The sequence below is a fragment of the Schistocerca nitens genome, chromosome 11, assembly GCF_023898315.1.
Source record: "Schistocerca nitens isolate TAMUIC-IGC-003100 chromosome 11, iqSchNite1.1, whole genome shotgun sequence".
Lineage (NCBI taxonomy): Eukaryota > Metazoa > Arthropoda > Insecta > Orthoptera > Acrididae > Schistocerca > Schistocerca nitens.
Window position 1 is genome coordinate 73,116,949 of NC_064624.1, and position 27,643 is coordinate 73,144,591.

Here is a 27,643-nt window from a genome sequence, read left to right on the forward strand (position 1 = left end):
AGGTCACATTATGGTATTAATTATAGATTGTTCGCTTGGCAGAGCCTCGTTGTACGAATTGTGCTGCATCCACTTGTTGACATTACGTTCGCTACTGGTATATTTACTCGCTATTGCATGTTTTGCTTATGCTCAGTGCCTGATATTTTTAAGATAAGGAAATGAACTGCTATGATTCGACGAACGACATTAGTACAAGAAACTTCATAGAAGTCTCATGAGGTGGAGGTTTTATGGAAGCTGTATAAATTTATGCTAATAGGAAGGAAGCTAACGACATGACATACCAACACTAGGTTAGACCATTGACAGTTATTACACAGCATTTTTCGTGAGCAATTGAAATAGGAAGAGACACTTTACACAAGAAATACTCCACATGTTTGCTTCTGTTTGCCATAATTCTTGAAGTGGTGTACACACTGAAATATTATGATCATTCACACTCCGTAATCGTACTTAATTACTGAGAGTTATTCGAACTAAGTCTGTTAGAGGTCATGTATGCATTTCTTTTATTTAATGATGGACAAGGTAACCAAAATATTTTATGAGGCATAATGAGTAGAAGATTTGGGTCAGATGGATTACACAGAGGTTGTGTGTGGACACTGTGTCTTCGGATTGTATGGCATGCCGAATTGAAGTTTGCACTAGGATTTTGTCTGTACTTGTTCGAGGAGACTGACTAGAGGAAAGAGTTCTTATGGAAGTGACATGATATTGGTGCTGAGGTTTATATGTATCGACGTATTGAAGAGGTATTATTGAAGTATTAAGATTAAGTGATGATGATGATTATTGGAGTTTTCGTGGACAAGAGGTAAGGTAAATGATATTGATGATAAGGTTTATATGTATCGACGTATTGAAGAGGTACTATTGATGATAAGGTTTATATGTATCGACGTATGAGGTATTATTGAAGTATTGAGATTATGTGATGCTGATGATTATTGGAGTTTGGTGGATAAGAGGTAAAGTAAGTGAGGAGAATATTGTTTTTTTGTTGGTCTATATGGAACAAGGAGGATGAAGATAGCAGACTAGAACACTCAAGTAGAAGGAAGATTGTCTACACACACACTTTGTTAAATCACTAAGCCGTATATACTTTTTTTTGGAGAGAGGAAGTAATTGCATATCTTGGCACACTTACAGTTGTGCAGCAACCGTACATTTTGAGCTGGCTTGGCAAACATTGGTCTTGACATGATGACTATGACGTTGACTAACTATTATTGACTGTTATACATTGCTGCCACTACTACATGATACACATGATGAACATAAAATTTTGACAGAATTGCATTTACACAGTTAACACTATTCAACTACACAGTAGCACTAAATGTGGATGAAAGATGAGTGAGTGTGTTTTGTGTGTTTTCCTTTTATAATCCCAGAGAAGTGATCCCAACCGATCTCCTAAATATTATTTTACTTGTTTGTTGTGGCTTGCACTGACACCCATAAATATTATAGCTTTACTGATATTTGTGTATTTGTAATATTTAATATGACAATTATCTGATATCATTTGTGTGTTTATTATTATTAGTATGTTTCGTGTAAGAGCATTGATGATAATTTTGTAAAAGCAATTGTGTGTGCATTCAAACTGTAGTTCGTGCTTGCACCTGTTTAAAATTGGTGGGTGCCACTTGAAAATGTTTAATTTCTGCTAATGAACTCTGATGAACTGTCTGATTAGTGATAGTGAATATTATGGACTGTTACCCGCACTTGTTCAACATAATGGATGCCACTTGGAAATGTTTAATTTGTGCTAATGAACTTTGATTAACTGACTGATTAGTGATAGTGAATATTATGGACTGTTACTTGCAATTTTTCTACATGATTGGTGCCACTAGGACATGTTTAATTTCTGCTCATGAACAGTGTGATTAGTGATAGTGAATATTATGGACTGTGGTCAGCACCTGCTCAACATTGCTGGGTGCCACTGATGGACTGCTTCTACTGAAATGATGTCACTTGTTGCTGTCTGCACCTACTCAACATTGCTGGGTGCCACTAATGGAACTGTTCCTGATGAATGATATCACTTGTTGGTGTCTGCACCGGTTCAACATTCCTGGGTGCCACTGATGGACTGCTTCTACTGAAAGGATGTCACCTGTTGATGTCTGCACTTGCTCAACAATGCTGGGTGCCACTGATGGACTGCTTCTACTGAAATGATGTCACTTGTTTGTGTCTGCACCTGCTCAACATTGCTGGGTGCCACTGATGGACTGCTTCTACTAAAATAATGTCACTTGTTGGTGTCTGCACCTGTTCAACATTACTGGGTGCCACTGATGGAATTGCTTCTACTGAAATGATGTCACTTGTTGGTGTCTGCACCTGCTCAACATTGCTGGGTGCCACTGATGGACTGCTTCTACTGAAATGATGTCACTTGTTGGTGTCTGCACCTGCTCAACATTGCTGGGTGCCACTGATGGACTGCTTCTACTGAAACGGTGTCACTTGTTGCTGTAGCACCTGTTCAACATTGCTGGGTGCCACTGATGGAACTGATTCTACTAAAATGATGTCACTTGTTGGTATTTGCACCTGTTGACCATTGCTGGGTGCTACTGCTGGAACTGTCAACTACTTGTTTCTTGAGCTATGGAAAGCATTGTATGTGAACATTTGTATAAACTGATTTTTTTGTGTATTACTGTTTGTGAAAAGTTATGAGACTCTTACCTGCACATATTCGTCATTGCTGACGCTATTGATTGAACTGTTTAACCACATAATACTTGTGTAAACTATTATGTAAAGTCACATGTATGAAAGAATTTGTATTGCTTACTGTATTATATATATTTGGTTATTGAAAGGTCAGTGCAAAGCCAAAATTTTATCTAGTTATATGATATTTACGTATTAATATTATCTTTTATTTTTGTCTGAATTTTTTGACGAATTTGGTGGTATTTTCACCACCAATGCTGGCAAAAATACCATCAAATTCTAGCCTGTGGAGGAGGGGCATATGAAAGGTGGCTACACTGAGCCACAGCGCCAGAGATCGCGCTAGAGAGTATTGTTCCGCCGCCTCCACTGGCAGTGTTTGTCGAGGACTCGTAGTAGTCAGTTCGTGTTGAGATGTGCTAGTGGGCAGTGCTTGTCGAGATGTTGTAGTAAGGAGTGCTTGTTCCATGTTTTATGCAGTTGTTTGATGGGCTAGACAGCAGATGTTCTTCGAATGGAAATATTGTAATGATCAGAGTGCTTTTCGTCAATATATATGAAGGTAAAATATTCTTTTTATTTCTTTTTTTCATTTTTTCAATGTCTTGAATAATGCGTCATTACAGGTTCAGTCAACAAAGCATCTGGCTTGTGTTCTTGGATTAGAGTGTAATTCTGTTTTTTTTAGTAATTATGGTAATTCTATTTTCTTTAATTAATTCAGTATAAATGATATTTAAAAATTCTTATGTTATTGAAGAAGAACCGTGCCAGATGCGTACGTTGAATCACACTTCCACACACAGAACAGTTATACTTGTGCTTTGGTTTCGTAGGTTTTATAGTTGCTGGGGACTTAATTAATTAATTGTGTTAACGAAAATTTTCATTTCAGTCTTTGTTGTTGTTCTATGCAGTCAGATTGCGTAATAATACTAGTCAGGGCCAACCGTTTACGAGACTACGTAACTGGACAGACACCTACTAAATCAAAAAAATAAAATTATTTGCATTTTATTTTAATTAAGCCCCCATGCACAGCAACTCGGCTTTGGATTGACCTCCCCCATTATATTAGAGAAATGAGTAACAACTCCAGCTTCAGTCGACAGTTACTGACATATCGACTCAAGCAACAACAATTATTACCATTGCCCCCCTTACGTAGCCCTTTGCATTGTACATCATTCTTCCCAATATCCCAGTATTCCTAGGCTGTGCAGTCTCCTTCAATTTCCTTGCCCCAGAACTCGCTGTATCAGAAAACGTCTACTTCATACACCTAAAAATTCTTCTCTATCATTACTGTCATTTTCATTGTCATTATTTTTATTACTACTGTTATCACTGTTAGTCGCAGCAGCTGTAGCATTACAAGTACTGACAGTACTAACTTTATAAGTTCACAGTTAGCGTAATTTATTCCACCTTGCCACTCCAGACACTCAGACCATCTCTCATATTAAAATTGTTATTTCTTGGTAACTATGATGTAAGAAAGGCACTGTATTTGTGAAACCTGGTCCGATGTGAAAGAGGGTCTGATGGCTCTAATCAGACCAAGTTAAATAAATAAAATAAAATAAATAGTAAGTAGCTTAGATATTAGAGTAAAAACGTTATGTTGCATCATGATATTATTAAATATGTATTTAACAACATGGTCGATCAATAAATTTCTTTTATTTTTATTTTTCATTTTATCTGAGTTAGTGCTATGGTGGTATTCCACTTTAGCCTTGCTCTGTAGCGGTAGTGTTCAGCATATCTAGTTTTGCGATACACTGTTTTCCCTCCCAGGTGTTTTATATGTAGATGCCAGAAAGTTGCAAAATGTTCAGTCTCGACAGAGTGCTTCAGTCGAAACTGATGAGTAGGACTCGAGCACTGACCATTCAGTACGAACTTAATTAAGTACATAGATAGTTTATCCATACCCAGAATCGAGAATTTCGACCATTTTAGCCGTTTATCGATAACGATACTGGCAATATATCAACATCTGGCAGATAAATGGCCTCATGTTTTGAATGCATTGACTTTAAAGCTTCATTATTGTACATTGCAAAGAAACCGTTGACCTTAGTACGTGACATACATTTCAACTTCATAGATCTGCCTATTCCTGAGGAAAAGGAATCTTAACTGAGACAGACGGTAAAGAAATGAAAAAAAAATACATTTTTCGTATGATAGAATTGCACATTAATGTTTTCAATTTTTTTTCTCTTACTTGTACTGTGAACCCTTAATTCTTGGCAAATTTTATGATTCTAGGTCAATTTGAAGTTCTTCCCTATAAGTTTTGATGAGAGAGTATTTTCAAATGTGACATACATGGCCACACCTTTGGATTTAACTGACTTACACTGACTTTTAGGTTAGAGGGACCCCCCCCTTGGGCGAAACGATAAAATACCTGACGGCTTACCAGAGAGAACATCAGCATCGTTGATAAAGAACGTCCGTCCTCAGAGACCAAAAACATGAAAAGTTAACGTAATATTGGTAAACTGCTGGAGTATCCAGGGCAAGGTTCCTGAATTAGTATCGCTTATTGAAGGAAATAGTGCGCATATAGTATTAGGAACGGAAAGTTGGTTAAAACTGGAAGTGAACAGTAACGAAATCCTAGACACAGAATGGAATATATACCGCAAGGATAGGATAAACGCCAATGGTGGAGGAGTATTTATAACAGTAAAGAATTCAATAATATCCAGTGAAGTTATTAGCGAATGCGAATGTGAAATAATCTGGGTTAAGTATCAAAGGTGGGTCAGATATGATAGTCGGATGCTTCTATAGACCACCTGCATCAGCAACCGTAGTAGTTGAGCGCCTCAGAGAGAACCTGCAGATCGTCGTGAAGAAGTTTCGTGATCATACTATTGTAATAGGGGGAGACTTCAATCTACCAGGTATAGAATGGGATAGTCACACAATCAGAACTGGAGCCAGGGACAGAGACTCTTGTGACATTATCCTGACTGCCTTGTCCGAGAATTACTTCGAGCAGATAGTTAGAGAACCAACTCGTGAAGCTAACGTTTTAGACCTCATAGCAACAAATAGACCGGAACTTTTCGACTCCGTGAATGTAGAAGAGGGTATCAGTGATCATCAGTCAGTGGTTGCATCAATGACTACAAGTGTAATAAGAAATGCCAAGAAAGGAAGGAAAATATATTTGCTTAACAAGAGTGATAGGGCACAAATCGCAGAATATCTGAGTGACCACCATCAAACGTTCATTTCTGAGGAAGAGGATGTGGAACAAAAATGGAAAAAATTCAGAAACATCGTCCAGTACGCCTTAGATAAGTTCGTACCGACTAAGGTCCAAAGCGAGGGGAAAGATCCACCGTGGTATAACAATCATGTACGAAAGGTACTACGGAAACAAAGAAAGCTTCATCATAGGTTTAAGAGTAGTCGAATCATAGCTGATAAGGAAAAGCTGAACGAAGCGAAAAAGAGCGTAAAGAGAGCAATGAGAGAAGCATTCAACGAATCCGAACATAAAACATTGGCAAACAATCTAAACAAGAACCCTAAAAAGTTTTGGTCATATGTAAAATCGGTAAGCGGATCTAAATCCCCTATTCAGTCACTCGTTGACCACGATGGCACCGAAACAGAGGACGACCGAAGAAAGGCAGAAATACTGAATTCAGTGTTCCGAAACTGTTTCACTGCGGAAAATCGTAACACGGTCCCTGACTTCAGCCGTCGCACGGACGCCAAAATGGAAAATATTGAAATAAACGATATCGGAATTGAAAAACAACTGCTATCACTTAGTAGCGGAAAAGCATCCGGACCAGACGAGATACCCGTAAGATTCTACAGTGATTATGCTAAAGAACTTGCCCCCTTTCTATCAGCAATTTATCGTAGATCTCTGGAAGAACGTAAAGTACCTAGCGACTGGAAGAAAGCGCAGGTCGTTCCCATTTTCAAGAAGGGTCATAAATCAGATGCGAATAATTATAGGCCTATTTCGCTTACGTCAATCTGTTGTAGAATAATGGAACATGTTTTATGTTCTCGTATTATGACGTTCTTAGATAATACAAATCTCCTTCATCATAACCAACATGCATTCCGCAAACAGAGATCATGTGAAACTCAGCTCGCCCTATTTGTCCAAGAAATTCACAGTGCCGTAGACACTGGCGAGCAGATTGATGCCGTATTCCTGGACTTCAGGAAGGCATTTGATACGGTTCCGCACTTACGTTTAGTGAAAAAAATACGAGCTTACGGAATATCGGACCAGGTTTGTGATTGGATTCAGGATTTCCTAGAAGAAAGAACACAACATGTCATTCTTAACGGTTCAAAATCTGCAGATGTAGAGGTAATTTCGGGAGTACCGCAAGGAAGCGTGATAGGACCTTTATTGTTTACAATATACATAAATGACTTAGTTGACAACATCGGTAGCTCCGTGAGGCTATTTGCAGATGACACGGTTGTCTACAAGAAAGTAGCAACATCAGAAGACTCGTACGTACTCCAGGAAGACCTGCAGAGGATTAATGAATGGTGCGACAGCTGGCAGCTTTCCGTAAACGTAGATAAATGTAATATAATGCGCATACATAGGGGCAGAAATCCATTCCAGTACGATTATGCCGTAGGTGGTAAATCATTGGAAGCGGTAACGACCGTAAAATACTTAGGAGTTACTATCCGGAGCGATCTGAAGTAGAATGATCACATAAAACAAATAGTGGGAAAAGCAGGCGCCAGGTTGAGATTCATAGGAAGAATTCTAAGAAAATGTGACTCATCGACGAAAGAAGTAGCTTACAAAACGCTTGTTCGTCCGATTCTTGACTATTGCTCATCAGTATGGGACCCTTACCAGGTTGGATTAATAGAAGAGATAGACATGATCCAGCGAAAAGCAGCGCGATTCGTCATGGGGACATTTAGTCAGCGCGAGAGCGTTACGGAGATGCTGAACAAGCTCCAGTGGCGGACACTTCAAGAAAGGCGTTACGCAATACGGAGAGGTTTATTATCGAAATTACGAGAGAGCACATTCCGGAAAGAGATGGGCAACATATTACTACCGCCCACATATATCTCGCGTAATGATCACAACGAAAAGATCCGAGAAATTAGAGCAAATACGGAGACTTACAAGCAGTCGTTCTTCCCACGCACAATTCGTGAATGGAACAGGGAAGGGGGGATCAGATAGTGGTACAATAAGTACCCTCCGCCACACGCCGTAAGGTGGCTCGCGGAGTATAGATGTAGATGTAGATGTACCTGCCCCTGCGAGCACAAAGAACTGCCGCTACACAACGTGGCATGGACTTAACTAATGTCTGAAGAACTGCTAAAGGAAACTGCACCATGATTCCTGCAGGGTGGTCCACAAATCCGTAAGAGTATGATGGGGTGGATATCTCCTCTGAACAGCACGTCTCAAGGTATCCCAGATATGCTCAATAATGTTCGTGTCTGAGGAGTTTGGTTGTCATCGGAAGTGCTCAAAGGAGTGTTCCTGGAGCCACTCTGTAGCAATTCTGAACCTGTGGGGTGTCGCATCGTCCTGCTGGAAATGCCCAAATCAGTCTGAATGCACAATGGACATGAATGGATGCTGGTGATCACACAGGATCCTTACGTACGTGTCACCTGTCAGAGTCGTATCTAGACGTATCAAAGGCCCCACGTCACTCCTTCTTCACGCGCTCAGAGCGTTCCTGCAGCCACTCTGTAGGAATTCTGGGCGTATGAGGTGTCGCGTTGTCCTGCTGGAGTTGCCCAACTACGTCGGAATTCGCAATGGACATGGATGAATGCAGGTGATAAGACAGGATATTTATGTACATGTCACCTGTCGGAGTAGTATCTAGACTTATCAGGAGTCCCATACCACTCGAACTGCACACATTGTAATGTTATTGGATTTCAGCTACTTAGCATGTGAGATATTTGTCATTAAAGAAAAGGACAGCCAACGAGCTGTAGTTTGTAAAGATGCTAAGCATCACAGCGCGAAAGCAGAGACGAAATATGTTTATAATGTGCGCCTATACCAAAACGCGCGTCCGACGTTTAAATACTCTAAATAAACACTATGACCCGCTGGGCGCAGATATTTAAAATCATTGCCATAGCTCTTGATAGCAAGAAACTGCGAAACAGAAGAAAGATCAATCTATCTTTTGTTAAGAAGTATTCTAGAGATTTCATTATCACTTGTATTTTTGGTCGCCGACATTTAAGACGTACTACATAGCATTGCTACAAGTTATATTTTCATGTTGTGTAAAAACTATGTGATACGACGAACAAACATTTCGGTAACTCGGGTGTGGATACAATGTACTTACGCCCACACAAGGACATTTAATTTTTAAGAAGGAACGGGCTGACAAAGCAGTAATTATTGGACTGCGCGATTTACAAAAGTAATATCAGATGTAAGTCATGCGTTTATTGTGTATTCGTCAATGTGTAGAAGTTTAAAGCAAAAAATGGCTCTGAGCACTATGGGACTCAACTGCTGAGGTCATTAGTCCCCTATAACTTAGAACTAGTTAAACCTAACTAACCTAAGGACATCACACACATCCATGCCCGAGGCAGGATTCGAACCTGCGACCGTAGCGGTCTCGCGGCTCCAGACTGCAGCGCCAGAACCGCGCGGCCACTTCGGCCGGCAGAAGTTTAAAGCCTATTTGTTCAAAATATATTAAGATTTTACGATGCAGTAATTTTCTTCTTATTCTTTTCTTTCACTAACCAAAAATGATATTCAAATTATATACGAGCTTTGTTACAGGTTCGCTCTTCATCGCGGTGTCTCGATTGTATCTGGGAGACCACTAATGTGTTCAACTTCCGATATGTAAATCTTTCTCTTACGAAATTCCACTAATGTGCTTTCATTTCCATTTTTATATTCAAATAGGTCCCTTAGGCATTTTCATCGAAGATTCTGATTGCGTGAAAGCAATCCGGGTCAAAAGATCAATTATTCGCGTAATCACTCTGTACGTCTCCTGAACACAATCGAGAACTGACGTATCGGTGATCAATTAATAATTTCTCTCTCTTTTCAAGTCGTACTGAAAAACGGCCACACAGGATAGCCCTAAGTACGCAATCTGGTGTTAGGCTGCATTTTGCCAGTAAAGATTACCAACAAATAGTGACAGCATCACTATTATTATTTACTACTATTTGTTATACGGTATAAGCAAGTTCCTAACGCCCGAACGCCCCACACCATAGCAGAGCCTCCGCCAGCTTGAACAGTTCCCAGCTGATATGCAGGGTCTATGGAGCCGTGAGATTATCTCCAAACTCATACACGGCCATGCGCTCGATACAATTTCAAACGAGATTCGTCCGTCCAGACAACACACTTCCAGTCATCAACAATCCAATGTCGGTGCTGATGGGCCCAGCTCTGTGTCGTGCAGTCACCGACGATACACGAGTGGACCTTCGGCTCCGAAAGCCCATATCGGTGATGTTTCGTCGAATGGTTCGCACACTGTCGCGTGTTGATGGACCAGCACTGAAATCTGCACCAGTTTGCGAAAGGCTTGCACTTCCGTCTGGTGGAACAATTCTCTTCAGTCGGCGTTGGTCCCTTGCTTGTAGTATCATTTTCCGCCCGCTGCGATGTCGGAGATATGATGTTTTAGCCGATACCTGATATTGACAGTACGCTCGTGAAATGGTCGTACGGGAAAATCCCCACTTCATCGTTACATCGGAGATGAGCCCCATCGCTGTTGCACCGCATATAACACCATCTACATCTACATCTACATCTACATGATAACTCTGTAATTCAGATTTCAGTGCTTGGCACAGGGTTCATCGAACCACAATCATATTATCCTTCTACCATTCCAATCCCGAACAGCGCGCGGTATAAACGAACACCTAAACCTTTCTGTTCGAGCTCTGATTTCTCTAATTTTATTTTGATGATCATTCCTACCTATGTAGGTTGGGCTCAACAAAATATTTTTGCATTCGGAAGAGAAAGTTGGTGACTGAAATTTCGTAAATAGATCTCGCCGCAACGAAAAACGTCTTTGCTTTAATGACTTCCATCCCAACTCGCGTATCATATCTGCCACACTTTCTCCCCTATTACGTGATAATACAAAACGAGCTGCCCTTTTTTGCACCCTTTCGATGTCCTCCGTCAATCCCACCTGGTAAGGATCCCACACAGCGCAGCAATATTCCAACAGAGGACGAACGAGTGTAGTGTAAGCCGCCTCTTTAGTGGACTTGTTGCATCTTCCAAGTGTCCTGCCAATGAAACGCAACCTTCAGCTCGCCTTCCCCACAATATTATCTGTGTGGTCTTTCGAACAAGTTGTTCGTAATTTGAACACCCAGTTTCTTAGTTGAATTGACAGCCTTGAGATTTGTACTATTTATCGAGTAATCGATTTCCAACGGATTTCTTTTGGAACTCATGTGGATCACCTCACACTTCTCGTTATTTTGCGTCAACTGCCACCTGCCACACCATACAGCAAACTTTTCTAAATCGCTTTGCAACTGATACTGGTCTTCAGATGACCTTACTAGACGGTAAATTACAGCATCATCTGCGAACAACCTAAGAGAACTGCTCAGATTGTCACCCAGGTCATTTATATAGATCAGGAACAGCAGAGGTCCCAGGACGCTTCCCTGGGGAACACCTGATATCACTTCAGTTTTACTCGATGATTTGCCGTCTGTTACTACGAACTGCGACCTTCCTGACAGGAAATCACGAATCCAGTCGCACAACTGAGACGACACCCCATAGACCCGCAGCTTGATTAGAAGTCGCTTGTGAGGAACGTTGTCAAAAGCTTTCCGGAAATCTAGAAATACTGAATCAACTTGAGATCCCCTGTCGATAGCGGCCATTACTTCGTGAAAATAAAGAGCTAGCTGCGTTGCACAAGAACGATGTTTCCTGAAACCATGCTGATTACGTATCAATAGATCGTTCCCTTCCAGGTGATTCATAATGTTTGAATACAGTATATGCTCCAAAACCCTACTGCAAACCGACGCCCAAACTAACTTATATCTTGATAACCTGCCATTGTAGCAGCAGTAACGGATCTGCGCCTGACACTTGTTGTCCTATATAGGCGTTCCCGACCGCAGCGCAGTGTTCTGGCTCTTTACGTGTCTCTGTATTTGAATAGGCATGCCTATACCAGTGGCTTTGACGCTTCATTGTTGAAGCTTAAATCTTTTATACCATGGAGAGACTTGATACGTCTACCTGTTCCAGAGAAAAAGGGTTCTTAAGAGCCAAGCAGGAAGATAGACACACGGACAAAGTGATCCTACAAGGGTTTCGATCTCTACCGACTGAGCTGCAGAACCTTAAGAAAGAAGGAATATCATAGTTTAACGTCCTGTCAACAGCGAGCTCATTAGAGATGGAGCGCAAGCTCGGATTATGAAAGGAAGAGGAACGAAATCGGCCGCGCCCTTTCAAGGGTACCACACCGGTAGCTCCCTACATCTACATCTATGTAATTACTCTGCTATTCACAATAAAGTGCCTGGAAGAGGGTTCAATGAACCACCTACATCTACATCTACATCTACATCTACCTACATACTCCGCAATACACCTTACGGTGCGTGGCGGAGGGTACCTCGTACCACAACTAGCATCTTCTCTCCCTGTTCCAATCCCAAACAGAACGAGGGAAAAATGACTACCTGCATGCCTCTGAACGAGCCCTAATCTTTCTTACCTTACCTTTCTGGTCTTTCAGCGAAATATAAGCGGCAGTAAAATTGTACTGCAGTCAGCCTCAAATGCTGGTTCTCTAAATTTCCTCAGAAGCGATTCACGAAAAGAACGCCTCCTTTCCTCCAGAGACTCCCACCCGAGTTCCTGAAGCATTTCCGTAACACTCGCGTGATGATCAAAACTACCAGTAACACATCTAGCAGCCCGCCTCTGAATTGCTTCTACGTCCTCCCTCAATCCGACCTTATAGGGATCCCAAACACTCGAGCAGTACTCAAGAATAGGTCGTATTAGTGTTCTATAATCGGTCTCCTTTATAGATGAACCACACCTTCCCAAAATTCTACCAAAGAACCGAAGACGACTATCCGCCTTCCCCACAACTGTCATTACATACTTGTCCCACTTCATATCGCTCTCCAATGTTACGCCCAAATATTTGTCTCTCTACCGTTCCACTCTCGAACGGCACGCGGGAAAAACGACCACTTAAATTTTTCCGTTCAAGCCCTGATTTCTCTTATTTTATCATGATGATCATTTCTCCCTATGAAGGAGGGTGCCAACAGAATGTTTTCGCAACCGGAGGAGAAAACTGGTGATTGAAATTTCATGAGAAGATCCCGTCGCAACGAAAAACGCCGTTATTTTAATCATTACGACTCCAATTCAGGGATCATGTCTGTGACACTATCTCCCCTATTTCGCGATAATACAAAACTAGCTGCCCTTCTTTGTACTTTCTCGATGTCATCCGTCAGTCCCACCTGATGCGGATCCCACACCGCACAGCAGTACTCCAGAATAGGGCGGACAACCGTAGAGTAAGCAGTCTCTTTGGTAGACCTGTTGCACCTTCTAAGTGTTCTGCCAATGTATCGCAGTCTTCGGTTTGCTCTACTCACAATATTATCTATGTGATCGTTCTAATTTAGGTTATTTGTAATGGTAATCTGTAAGTATTTAGTTGAATTTACAGCCCTCAGATTTGTGTGACGTATCACGTAATCGAAATTTAGCTGATTTCTTTTAGTATTCATGTGAATAACTTCGCACTTTTCTTTATTCAGGGTCAATAGCTACTTTTCGCACGTACAGATACCTAAATCATTTTGTACGTCGTTTTGATCATCTGATGACTGTACAAGACGGTAAATGACAACATCATCTGCAAACAATCTAAGACGGCTTCTCAGACTGTCTCCTATGTCGTTAATATAGATCAGGAACAATAGAGGGCCTACAACACTTACTTGGGGAACGCCGGATATTACTTCTGTTTTACTCGATGACTGTGACCTTTCTGACAGGAAATCACGAATCCAGTCGCACAACTGAGGCGATACTCCGTAGGCACGCAGTTTGGTTAGAAGAGGCTTGTGAGGAACGGTGGTGAAAGCCTTCTGGAAATCTAAAAATATGGAATCAATTTGACATCCCCTGTCGATAGCACTTATTACTTCATGAGTAAGAGAGCTAGTTGTGTTTCACAAGAACGATGTTTTCTGAATCCGTGCTGACTTACGTGTCAATGTCGGGGTACTTCTTAATGTTCGAATACCGTATATGTTCTAAAACCCTACTGCAGATCTACGTTAGTGATATAGGCCTGTAATTCAGCGGATTACTCCTACTTCCCTTTTTGGATATTGGTGTGACTTGAGCAATTTTTCAGTCTTTAGGTACGTATCTTTCTGTGAGCGAGTGGTTGTATATAATTGCTAAATATGGAGTTATTTTATCTGCATACTCTGAGAGGAACCTGACTGGTATACAATCTGGACCGGAGGCCTTGCCTTTTTTAAGTGATTTAAGGTGCTTTGCTACACCGAGGATATCTACTTCTATGTTTTTCGTCTTGGCAGGTGTTATTGATTGTAATTCAGGAGTATTTTCTTCGTCTTCTTTCTTGAAGCAGTTTCGGGAAACCGTGTTTAATAACTTTGCTTTCGTGGCATTGTCATCAGTGACTTCACCGTTTTTATCGCGCAGTGAAGGTATTGATTGTGTCTTGCCACTGGTGTGCTTTATGTATGACCAGAACCTCTTTAGGTTTTCTGCCAGATTTCGAAACAGACTTCCGTTGTGGAAATTATTACAAGCATCTCGGATTGAAGTACGCGCCATATTTCGAACTTCTGTAAAACTTTGCCAGTCTTGGGGATTTTCCGTTCTTTTACATTTGGCATGCTTTTTTCGTTGCTTCTGCAACAACGATCTGACCCTACAGCGACTTTAGGGAAATCCTGGAAAAATAAAACATGGAACGTCCGGCAGCTGGATTTGAGCCGCCGTCTTCACGAATGGAGCTTCACCGTGCTGGCCAGCCTGCCGTCTAGCAGGGTACCATCAGGGAAGATTGTAAAGCTCACGTGACCAGTCTTACCCTACCAGCACGGGTAGGAATGCCAAATCCTCAAACGTTCAACTTGCAGGCCAACATCATCGATACTAATAAAGGAAGGTAGCTACACAACAGTTTGACGCCTACACACATTATCCGCAGACGACCATACAGCGTGTGGCCGATGGTACATTGAACCAATACTGGTCATCTCCTTTCCTATTGAACTCGGCAATTGAGTGAGGCAGAAACAACCATCCATATGCCACAGTATGAGCACTAATTTCTCGTATCTTGTCCTTTAGCGAAACGTACCGTGTCAGCAGAGGAATCGTTCTGCAGTCAGCCGTAAGGGCCCGTTCTGTAAATTTTCTCGATAGTGGTTCGCGAAATGTACCTCGTCTTCTCTCCAGGGATTCCCATTTTAGTTCACGAAGCTGACCCGAACTACTCACGTGATAATTGAACCTTATGCTAACGCCTGTAGCAGCGTAGTTCTCAGTTGCTTCGATGTCTTCTTTTAATCTGAACTGATGGGTTCTCAAACAACCCAGCAGGACTCAAGAATTGGCCGCACTAGTGCTCGCACTAGTCATCTCCTATGTAGATGAGCTACACTTCCCTACAATTTACCAAGTAAACAGTAGTAAGCCATTCACTCTCCCTACTTATAACCTCATGTCTTCACTCACATTTCTTCGCAAGGCTACTCCTAGAGTTTTAACCGATTGACTGTGTCAGACAGCATACCACTAATATTACACTGAAGCGCCAAAGAAACAGGTATAGCCATCGGTATTCAAATACAGAGATATGTAAACAGCCAGAATACGGCGTTACATTCGGCAACGCCTGTATGAGACAACAAGTGCCAGGCGCAGTTGTTATCTCAGTTATCGCTTCTACAATGGCAGGTTATCACAAGTGAGTTTGAACGTGGTGTTATAGTCGGCGCACGTGCGATGGAGCACAGAATCTCCGAGATAGCGATGAAAGGGGCATTTTCCCTTATGACCATTTCACAAGTGTTCCACGAATATTAGGAATCCGGTAAAACATCAGATCTCTGACATCCCTGCAGCCGCAAAAGTATCGTGCAAGAATGTGGCAAACGACAACTGAAGAGAATCGTTCTACGTGACAGAAGTACAACCCTTCTGCAAATTGTTGCAGAATTCAGTGCTGGGGCATCAACAAGTGTCAGCGTGCGAACCATTTAACGAAACATAATCGATAAGGAGCTGAAGGCCCACTCGTGTACCCTTGATGACTGCATGACACAAAACGTTACACCTCACCTGGGCCCGTCAACACCGACATTGGACTGTTGATGACTGGTCGGACGAGTGTCGTATATAATTTTATGGAGCGGATGGGTATGGAGACAACCTCATGAATCCGTGGATACTGCATGTCAGCAGCGGACTCTTCAAGGTGGTGGAGGCTCAGTAATGATGTGGGGCGTGTGAAGTTTTAGTGATATTGGACTTCTGATACGTCTAGGTACAACTCTGCTGGGTGAAACGCTCGTAAGCATCCTGTCTGATAAACCGCATCCATTCGTTTTCCATTGTGCATACCGACGGACTTGGGCAAATACAGCAGGAAAATGCGACACCCCATACGGCAAGAACTGGTAAAGAGTGGATCCAAGAACACTCATATGTGTTTAAACACTTTAGCTGGCCACCAAACTCCTCAGACATAAACATTATTCAGCAAATCTGGGATGCCTTGCAACGTGCTGTTCATAAGAGATCTCCACCCCCTCGAACTCTATAACGGATTTATGGACAGCCCTGCAGGATTCATGGTGCCAGTTCCCTCCAGCACTACCTTAGTCGACTCCTTACCATGGAGTGCTCGCGGGGGCCCTACACGATATTCAGCAGGTGTACCAGTTTCTTTGACTCTTCAGTGTATTTCCATTGGAGAAGAGCTGGAATTCTACTTCTAACTAACTTATTATCTTTGAAATTATTTCGGAAGACTAACTGAAATCGAATGGACAGTCACAGTGTCTGTGGTTAACAAATTATTCTTCAGGTCGCCATAGCAAGGTAGTGGCTGCCACACCGTCAAACTGTCATCTAATTTACAAGCTTTCCGCCTGACAGGATCTACTGGTCAGTTCTTGTAAAACGATGGAGGAGCTTCCAGCCTTGGTTCATGGGAATTACAACCTGGCAATATTAGTTCACCGGTATCTTTTTCTTTCCTTAGACAAAATGAAGTTCAAATATTTCAATGTAACTCGGCGCCCCCCTCTATTACTCTCCATACCCCTCCCCGCCACACTGATAAGGGGTGCGCTCCTCACTTTGAGGATGGATGGCCTAGCCTAAAAATAAAAGGCCATATGCACTGTCCAAGTACTCAGCTACCTGAGTACTTCCTATCCGTGTGTTGAGCACTCAAGAGCAATCCTACAAATCTCCTCCACATATCGCAGGCCCAGAAACCTGCAGCAAAGACCGTCACAGAATCGACAGAGCCTCTCTCTGGGACCCTCCATTCGGCTCCAAACGAATAACTTTCCAAGGACAGCGTTCCAAAAGAATCATTTTTTTCCAATGCTCCAAATTCGTCTAAAACAGGAAGAAACCTAATATGTAGTACAAATGAAAGTACCCTCTGCCGTCCTCTTAATTGTGTTCCCCAAAGTATGAATTTAGGTGCTGAATCGTGTGTAATGTCTTGAAATCAATTTTCTTGTTTATACATAAACTGTACTTTCGTAGTGCAGACTGGCTCTGATGGATACCACAATGGACTTTAAAACGTACGGTCTATTGGTTTCCCAAGCCCATCAGATGATAAACTTAACCATTTTGAGATGAGGAACTTAGTAACACCAATTGCTTTGCTTTTTCCAACGTATCACTGAATTATAAATACTTTATGCGTTTATTGTCAAACAGTTTTTAAGGGCTTCGAAATAACTGAATGTATCTCCTACACTGTGTTGTGGTGATGTGAAGAAACAGATATAAATTATTAACTGTAATGTAAGTATAATTTTAAGAAAATTTCAAACCAGCATACCACATTTAGTTTCGAAGTCTCTTGATTTTCTATGGTAGTAGACAAACAGTTGTGGTAGCATAAACTAGGCATACGAAAGTTGTCTCTTAGCTATGAAACAGGGTAGGTAACACATGATAAGGTGATTTCCTTATGGTTTGACTTTTGGTACTTTCTTAATAACTTCTTATATAATTTTCGATTATTAAAAAATTCATCTAGGCAAGTTTTAATAGTGCTTCATCTTTAAGCAGCAACTTCGAAATACGAGGGTGGTTTGAAAAGTTCTGAGAATCACCACTAGAGGTCAGCGCTAGCGCAACGAGTTGTTCACATGATATTCATATGGACTGTTGCCTGTAAACACGTGGCACGTCAGTGCTCTCGGAAGAGAGCTGTGGTGGTGACGTGGCTCTGTGGTTGTTTCTGCGTAGTGATTTGCGAAGCTGGAAAAACAAATCTAGAATCGAGTAATGATTAAATGCTTCGAAAAGAACGCTGTGAAACCAAAGGACATTCAGGCCGATTTTCTGAATACACTGGGGACTTCATATTCAACTGTTGCCAAGTGGACAAATGAGTTTATATTTGGTCGGGAGAGCCTAGATGACGATCCATGCAGTGTTCGGACAACATGCGCCATTGCACATCATTGCAAGAGTGCACAAAATGGTCACGCAGGATCAACGCCGGCCGCACTGGCCGAGTGGTTCTAGGCGCAACAGCCTGCTAAGGTCGCAGGTTCGAATCCTGCCTCGGGCATGGATATGTTTTATGTCCTTAGGTTAGTTAGATTTAAGTAGTTTGAGGTTCTAGGGGACTGATGACCTCAGATGTTAAGTCTCATAGTGCTCAGAGCCACTTGAACCATTTTTGAGGATCACCGATTGAAAGCGTATGAAATTGCTCACACTTCTCAGATGTCACATGAAAGGGTACATCACATTTAAACTGAAGAATTAGAAATGAAAAAAAAAATTCTGCAAGACGGGTGCAGCGACTCTTGACGTGCGCCAGCACACATGTGCCGTCAGCATGGCAAAAGCACACGAACTAAGTATGAGTTGTTGCCACACCCGCCTTATTCACCTGATATGGCTCCTTCAGACTTACATCTCTTCCCAAAACTGAACATTTTCCTTGGTGAACGAAGATTCACTTCAAACGAAGAATTGACAGCCAGAGTAGACAACTATTTTGCAGGCCTAGAGGAAACTCATAAAAAACGTCATGTAGGTAAGTTTTAATAGTGCTGCATCTTTAAGCAGCAACAAATACGAGATTAAAACTGTGTTCCCGACCGAGACTCGAACTCGGGACCTTTGCCTTTCGCGGGCATGTGCTCTACCGACTGAGCTTTACTTCCGCTAGTACCTCGTCTCCTACTTCCATATCAGCACACACTCCGCTGCAGAGTGAAAATCTCATTCTGGGAACAAATATGAGGTTGAACTAACGGCATTAATCTACAAGGAGACTACATTGAAAAATAAAAAAAGTTTCAGAGATGTAAATACTTTTTTCCGTTCCATTTCCAGGACTTTTCAAACCACCCTCTTAGTTTTATCAGTATATGGAATTCGGATCTCTGGGCGGGGACTACTCAGGAAGAAGTCGTTATCAGGAGAAAGTAAACAGGCGTTCTACAGACCGAAGCGCGGAACGTCAAATCCCTTAATCGGGCAGAGAGGTTAGAAAATTTAAAAAGGGAAATAGGTTAAAGTTAGATACAGTGGGAATTAGTGAAGTTCAGTGGCAGACAGAACAAGACTTCTGGTCAGGTAAATACAGGGATATAAATTAAAAATCAAATATGGGTAATACTGGAGTAGGTTTACTAACGAATAATAAAATAGGAGTCCGAATAAGCTACTACGAACAGCATAGAGAAGCATTATTGTGGCCTAGATAGACACGAAGGCTATTCCTACCACAGTAGTACAAGTTTATATGCCAACTAGCTCTGCAGATGACGAAGAGATTGATGAAATGTATGAAGAGATAAAAGAAGTTATTCAGATAGTGAAGGGAGACGAAATTTTATAGTCATGGGTGACTGGAATTTGATAGTAGCAAAAGGAAGAGAAGGAAACGTAGTAGGTGAATATGGAATGGGGTAAGATATGAAAGAGGAAGCCGCCTGGTAGAATTTTGCACAGAGCATAACTTAATCATAGCTAACACTTGGTACAAAAATGATGAAAAAAGGTTGTACACATAGAAGAGATAATGGGAGGTTTCAGATAGAGTATATAATGGTAAGACAGACATTTAGGAACCAGGTTTTAAATTGTAAGACACTTCCAGGGTCAGATGTGGACTCTGACCATAATCTGATAGTTGTGAACTGTAGATTAAAACTGAAGGAACTGCAAAAAGGTGGGGACTGCTACGGTCGCAGGTTCGAATCCTGCCTCGGGCATGGATGTGTGTGATGTCCTTAGGTTAGTTAGGTTTAAGTAGTTCTAAGTTCTATGGGACTGATGACCGCAGATGTTAAGTCCCATAGTGCTCAGAACCATTTGAACCAAAAAGGTGGGAATTTAAGTAGGTCGGACCAGAGGTTCTAGAGGGTTTCAGGGAGACTATAAGGGAACGACTGACAGGAATGGGGAAAGAAATACAATAGAAGAAGAATGGGTAGCTTTGAGGGATGAAATAGTGAAGGCAGCAAAGGATCAAGCAGGTAAAAGAACAAGAGCTAGTCGAAATCCTTGGGTAACAGAATAAATATTGAATTTAACTGATGAAAGCAGAAAACATAAAAAGGCAGCAAATGAAGTAGGAAAATAGGAATACAAACGTCTCAAAAATGAGATCGACAAGTAGGGACAAATGGTTAAGCAAGAATGGCTAGAGGACAAATGTTAGGATGTAGAGGCATATCTCACTAGGGGTAAGTAAGATACCGCCTACAGGAAAATTAAAGAGACGTTTGGAGAAAAGAGAACCACTTGTACGAATATCAAGAGGTATGATGGAAACCAAGTGCGAAGCAAAGAAGGGAAAGCAGAGAGGTGGAAGGAGTATATAGAGGTTCTATATAAGGGCGATGTACTTGAGGAGAATATTTTGGAAATAGAAGAGTGTGTAGATGAAGATGAAATGGGAGATATGATACTGCATGCAGAGTTTGACAGAACTGAAAGAACTAAGTCAAAACAAGGCCCCAGGAGTAGACAACATTCCATTAAAGCTACTGATAGCCTTGGGAGAGGCAGCCCTGACAAAACTCTACCATCTGGTGAGGAAGATGTATGAGACAGGCGAAATACCGTCTGACTTCAATAAGAATATAATAATGCCAATCCCAAAGAAAGCAGGTGTTGACAGATGTGAAAATTACCGAACTATCAGTTTAATCAGTCGCGGCTGCAAAATATTAACCCGAATTCTTTACAGACGAATGGAAAAACTGGTATAAGTCGACCTCAGGGAAGATCAGTTCGGATTACATAGAAATGTTGGAACACATGAGGCAATACTGACCCTACGACTTATCTTAGAAGATAGATTAAGAGAAAGCAAACCTACGTTCCTAGCATTTGTAGACTTAGAGAAAGCTTTTCATAATGTTGACTGGAATATTCTCTTTCAAATTCTGAAGGTGGCAGGGGCAAAATACAGGGAGCGAATGGCTATTTACGATTTGTACAGAAACCAGATGGCAGTTATAAGAGTCGAGTGGCATGAAAGGGAAACAGTGGTTGGGAAGGGAGTGAGACAGGGGTTGTAGCCTATTCCCAATGGTATACAATCTGTATATTGAGCAAGCATTAAAGGAAACAAAAGACTAATTTGGTTTAAGTATTAAAAACCATGGAGAAGAAATAAGAACTCTGAGGTCCGCCGATGACGTTGTAATTCTGTCAGAAACAGCAAAAGTGGAACGGAATGGACAGTGTCTTGAAATGAAGATATAGTATGAACATCAACAAAAGCAAAATGAGGATAGTGGAATGTAGCCGAATTAAGTGATGCTGAGTGAATTAGATTAGGAAATGAGACATTTCAAGTAGTAAATGTCTTTTGCTATTTGGGGAGCAAAATAACTGATGATGGTCGAAGTAGAGAGGATCGAAAATGTAGACTGGCCATGGCAAGGAAAGCGTTTCTAAAGAAGAGAAATTTGTTAACATCGAGTATTGATTTAAATGTCAAGAAGTCGTTTCTAAAAGTATTTGTATGGAGTGTAGCCGTGTATGGAAGTGAAACATGGACGATAAATAGTTTGGACAAGAAGAGAATAGAAGCTTTCCAGATATGGTGCTACAGAAGAATGCTGAAGATTAGATGGGTAGATCACATAACTAATGAGGACGTATTGAACAGAATTGGGGAGAAGAGAAATTTGTGACACAACTTGACTAGAAGAAGGGATCAGTTGGTACGACATGTTCTGAGGCATGAATGGATCAACACTTTAGTATTGGAGAGCAGCGTGGAGGGTAAAAATCGTAGAGGGAGACTAATAGATGAATACACTAAGCAGATTCAGTCTCAGGACTGAAGACCACAACAACTACAACAACAATTGCTATCGTTCGGCACTAAGCCATTTCCAAATAGCAGATTTTGATATGTATGCTTGCTATATGTAGCTATAACGACGTAATATGCACACTGCTGTTTAACATAAACCTATATCTGAAAATTTTTTCTTCAAAATAGCTTGATGCGGAAACTGCAACTGCGAAAAGAAAATTCTAACAGTTAAAATTAAGAAAACATCATTTAAAAATATTGTAGAAGTTGTGTACCAATATTTAAAGAAAGTAACAGCAAATATTTTGACAGTATAACAGAGAATTCCTCTCTATTTCAATCTAGTCCCTAGTCCATGACTAGCAGACTTTTTCTTTTCATACTCCCTCGGCCGCCCCCCCCCCCCTTCCCCTCACACACACTTTACATTGATGTTCACATCGTGATCTATGCGTTGCATTATAATGTACAACCATCGGAGGTGCTGGATGAATCAATTCATTCATGAACGAGCAGGACCAGCAACTGCAGGAACATATATAAACTATGACAACAACGAACCACAATATTTCCAGTCTACTCACACCAGTAACTTTGGGGAAGACGAAACCAGCAACATTACAAATAGTAGAAAAAAAAACACTTTTCCTCTGAGACCATCCAACTTAATTGCTTTGGTACTGTAAATATGTAGAGTTATCTACTCTGTTTCTTACCTTTGCTAGCCTACATTTTATATTTTCTCTACTTCGACCAACATCAGTTATTTTGCTGCCCAACTCGCAAAATTCATCTACTGCTTTAAGTGTCTCATTTCCTGATCTGACTCCCTCAGCATCAGCTGTTTTAGTTCAACTACATTCCAGTAGCCTTGTTTTACTTTTGTTGATATTTATCTTTTACCATCTGTCCAACACGCTGTCCATACCTTTCAATTGTTATTCAAAGTCCTTTGCTGTCGCTGACAGAATTATAATGTCAGTCGAAAGCTTCATAGTTTTTATTTCTACTCCCTGGACCTTAATGCCTGCTCCAAATATTTCTATGGTTTCCTTTACTGCATGATAAATGGCACACGTTTTCAGTACCATATACACTGAAGCGCCAAAGAAACTGGTATAGGCATGCGTATTCAAATACAGAAATGTGTAAACAGATCGAATACGGCGCTGCGGTCGGAAAGACCTACATAAGAGAACAAGCGTCCGAAACAGTTGCTAGATCGGTTACTGTTGCTACCATGGCATGTTATTAAGATTTATGTGAGTTTCAGTGTGTTGTTATAGTCAGTGCACGAGTGGTGGGACACAGCATCTTCACGATAGTGATGAAGGAGGGATTTTCCAGTACGTCCATTTCACGTGTGTACCGTGAATATCTGGTAAAACATCAAATCTGAGATATCGCTTCCGTCGGGAAAAAGATTCTCCAAGAACGGGACCAATGACAGAAGTGCAACCATCCACAAATTTGCTGCAAATTTCAATGCTGTGCTATCAGTAAACGTCAGTGTGCGAACCATACAACGAAACGTCATCGATATGGGCTTTTGGAGCTAAAGGCTCTCTCGTGTACCCTTGATGACTGCACTGTACTGTTGATGACTGGAAGCATGTTGCCTGGTTGGACGAGTCTCGTTTCAAATTTTATCGAGCAGATGGACGTGTATGGGTATGGAGACAACCTCACGAATCCATGGACCCTGCATATCAGCAGTGGACTGTTGAAGCTGGTGGAGGCCCTGTAATGGTGTGGGACATGTGCAGTTGGAATAATATGGGACCCCTCATGTAAGACATCGTGGTCTCCTGACCATCATTGCTTACATATTCCGCCCTCAGAATCATATTCCACCCATCAAGATGCCTCATTCGAACCCAAACTCGATAAGATAAACTCAATGTTATCTGAATTCAAGTAAACGATATGCAAATAACAAGTAAATCGCAATTGCGCATTGAGATTAAAATAATAGAGGCATGTGTACACACACACATTCAAGACACGACGATCACAAATGGTTCAAAAACAGGAAACTATCATCAATCCAACAGACCACCAACACCTCGGGCGGTCACAAAAGCTTTTAGTTCTGGAGAGGCAAACCACACGTCAGGAGGCTGGTCCCTTCAGAGGACGAGTCAACCTATCTACGTCAGCTGGGCACCGCCCGTAGAGCAGACAGCGTTAGCCTGAGTGAAAGGGAGAACGACCCCGTGTTTGGCTTAAAAGCAAATTCCGCTACATTGTGTGGGAGCGCCCAGCCTACGCATTCTTTACAAACATAGCACGCAGTTTCAGAGGTTTTCACAGGGAGACAGCAAACGCCAAACGCCGATGGTACAGATTTCCTGATTGGTCACCTTAAACGAAATGTCATTCTCCCATTTTAAAAGAACAATGCTGATTGGCAGATGATATTCCTGATGCCTTGCGCTGAAGGAGTAATGGAAGAGACCAAGAGATATACCCCTTCACGTCTGGCGTGGAGAGGGGCTGTTCCGTTGTCGCTCTTGGAGCGAGAACATGTAACGAGAGCGTGTGCGCTCGTACGTGTACTCAAAAAGCGAGGAACAAGTCTCTCCTCAGTACTTCACTGGGAGAGCACCTCTGTCGAGAGCGAATCAGAGTGCGACTCTATATTGAGTCCTTGCGATTAAGCGTTGTTCACTGTGTTGGCCGCCACACTTACTGTACAGTGTGAACGGACAGTTAAATGCCTGCGAGCAAATTTTTCAGTGGCATCGCAGTGGACTGGTTATCTGACCGGTAATGACGCCCATAGTTAGACTAGGGGCGAATAGGAGTCCTTGAGTTCATCAAGGCGTAGGGAGAGTTTGATTGGCGAAGGTCAATCCGGATAGAACGAGAGTTATCTTATTTGTCAGCAGCGAGCGGCGCAGACAGCAGTCATCGCAGCTTACGGTATTGTGTGCTACAGCTATTGTGAGCCCCATATTTCCTCCACAAGAGTATACTTCACTGCATTTCACACGTGACAGCCACGACTGTACCTAACAACGTTCTAAAGGATAATTATTCAAGTTGAGTAGGCACGGCTCTCAGCCATTCTGCCAAGTCAATAACAATCTTAAACTTTGTATAAAAATTTCATTAGCGAATCCTATACCTAAGAGGCAACTTCACATTCCGAAAAGAACCCGGAAACAACTTGTTCAGTTCATAACTAAAAGCGCCATTGTGATATCTCAGAATTTTTTTCAAAATAAATAATAATTTTCGTTAGTTTCATGTTTTTCTTACACTAACTAGCACTACTCCAGTACCCAAGTATCCCACTAGTTACGTAAGACATTTTGTGAATTTTTGTGTCATTCCCTTACAGTGGACGACTCTAGAAGATATTTTTTGCTGAAAGTTTTTCAGGCATTTCTCTTTAGAACGTTAGGAACGTCTGTCTGACTTCTGTAGTAGTGTGGGGGTGGAAATTGCATCTTGCAGGAACCACAGGGTAAAGGGTACATCTCAGATTAATCCATTGCACAGAATGACAGAATAGCACCCACACGTCACTCACACTGATATGTCTAGATATGACTCTCATAGGTGACACATGTGTAAGCATTCTGTTGTGATTACCTGGATCCATTCATGTGCATTGTGCATTCCCTACGACTTGGTCAATTTCAGCAGGACAGTGCGAAACCTCAAACATCCAGAACTGCTACCGAGTGGCTCCAGGAACTCTCTTCTGAGTTTAAACACTTCCGCTGGCTACCAGACTCCCCAGACATGAACCTTATAAGAGCATATCCGGGACGCCTTACAACGAGCTGTTCGGAAGAGAGCACCACCCCCTCATACTCTTACGGATTTATGGCCAGCCCTGCAGGATTCATGGTGTCATTCCCTCCAACTCTACTTTAGATATTAGTCAAGCCCATGCCATGTAGTGTACTGGCACTTTTTAGTTCTCGCGGGGACCCTACACGATATTAGGCATGTATACCAATTTCTTTGGCTCTTCAGTGTATTTATTAGCAGTGCAAGTCTCTATACTCCTGCAATTATCTCCTCTACACATTGAAGGAAAGAAGCAACTGGCCTCTCATCTGACATTAGAAAAACATTTCTCGGCTCCATTGAAGGTGTACAGAACAAAGCCCCGGCCTTCTGTGCAGTGAGTTAGGAAATGATGTTAGAGGGTAACGCTCTTCCTGTTATCATATTAACTAAATTTTAGAATTCCTGTATAATAACATTGAACTGTTACTTATTAGGCACATGTAGAAACGGATGTACAGTAATGATTTAGTCATAATTTCTAGATATGCTCGGAATGACCTACATAAGTTTGTCAAGTCAGAACAGACAATCCTAATCATGTTTTTCTGGGATATGAATATTCTTTGTGCACATACAGAATCTCCTCAAAACATGGTTCTACATGACAGAGAAGCCAAGCATCGCTTTTATGTATATGTGAGACTTGAATTTGTACTTGGAGGGAAGCCAGCAACATTCAGTTCCTGTACAAGATCCTGAAAATTATGCATGCAAGAAGCCCGTCAACTTCTTCTGTGTTATGATGCAAAGCGTTTGGTATTATTGACTGATTGTCTTGCGATAAAAAGTTTTGCTTGCAAATGTTCTCAGAATAAGTGTGTGTGTTATGTTTATGTTGAGAGTGACAGTTCTTCGTAACCTCATCCTTTCACAATTTGGTAAATCATTCACATTACACGCCACATCACTCACAATGATCACTATGTTATCTTCAATTAGTTTCTTTTTTCGTATCTCCCACATTTATTTGAAAATAACTGACGCAAATCAAGAAATTAGCTAGACAGAAACTGGATGGTTTATGAAATAATAAAATCAAATCAGTCGTATCGATATAAGACAAATTTGAAATAACAGAAATAGGTGTCTTCATTAATGTACACAACTCGTTTGTAATACAGCTATCCACTTTGTGATTGTCACATGTTTTATTAGAAAACTTCTACTCGTTGGTGGACCAATATCTATTAACAATAATAATAAGAAGAACAATAGAGTAGATCAGTAGTAAAATGTAAAACATATTCCACCAAGTACAGAAAAGTCAGATACTTGCCTTGATGACCATAATAAGGTACCGCAACAATTTTTGTCTCAAAATTGTTCTCCTCTTTAGTCTGAAGAAACTGTCGTTCTGGAAATTGGACAAAATATTGAATTACATTGTCGTTATCGTTGTCTTTTTTCAACATTTACTTGAAAAAGACATATATTAGAGTTACTGAAGTACTGAGGCAAAGCAAATGAAACAGTAGATCATGAACTAAACTAGATTAAAT

General features: G+C 41.4%; 1 protein-coding gene across 1 annotated transcript in view; it reads right to left on the reverse strand.

Annotated features, from left to right (window-relative positions):
- LOC126212940 (uncharacterized) overlaps window positions 1-27,643 on the reverse strand; it is a 483,964-nt gene that overhangs the window by 387,223 nt on the left and 69,098 nt on the right. The window contains exon 5 of the mRNA XM_049940457.1: window positions 27,421-27,498. Within this exon, the coding sequence (XP_049796414.1) occupies window positions 27,421-27,498 (78 nt within the window). The remainder of the gene's footprint in view (window positions 1-27,420; window positions 27,499-27,643) is intronic.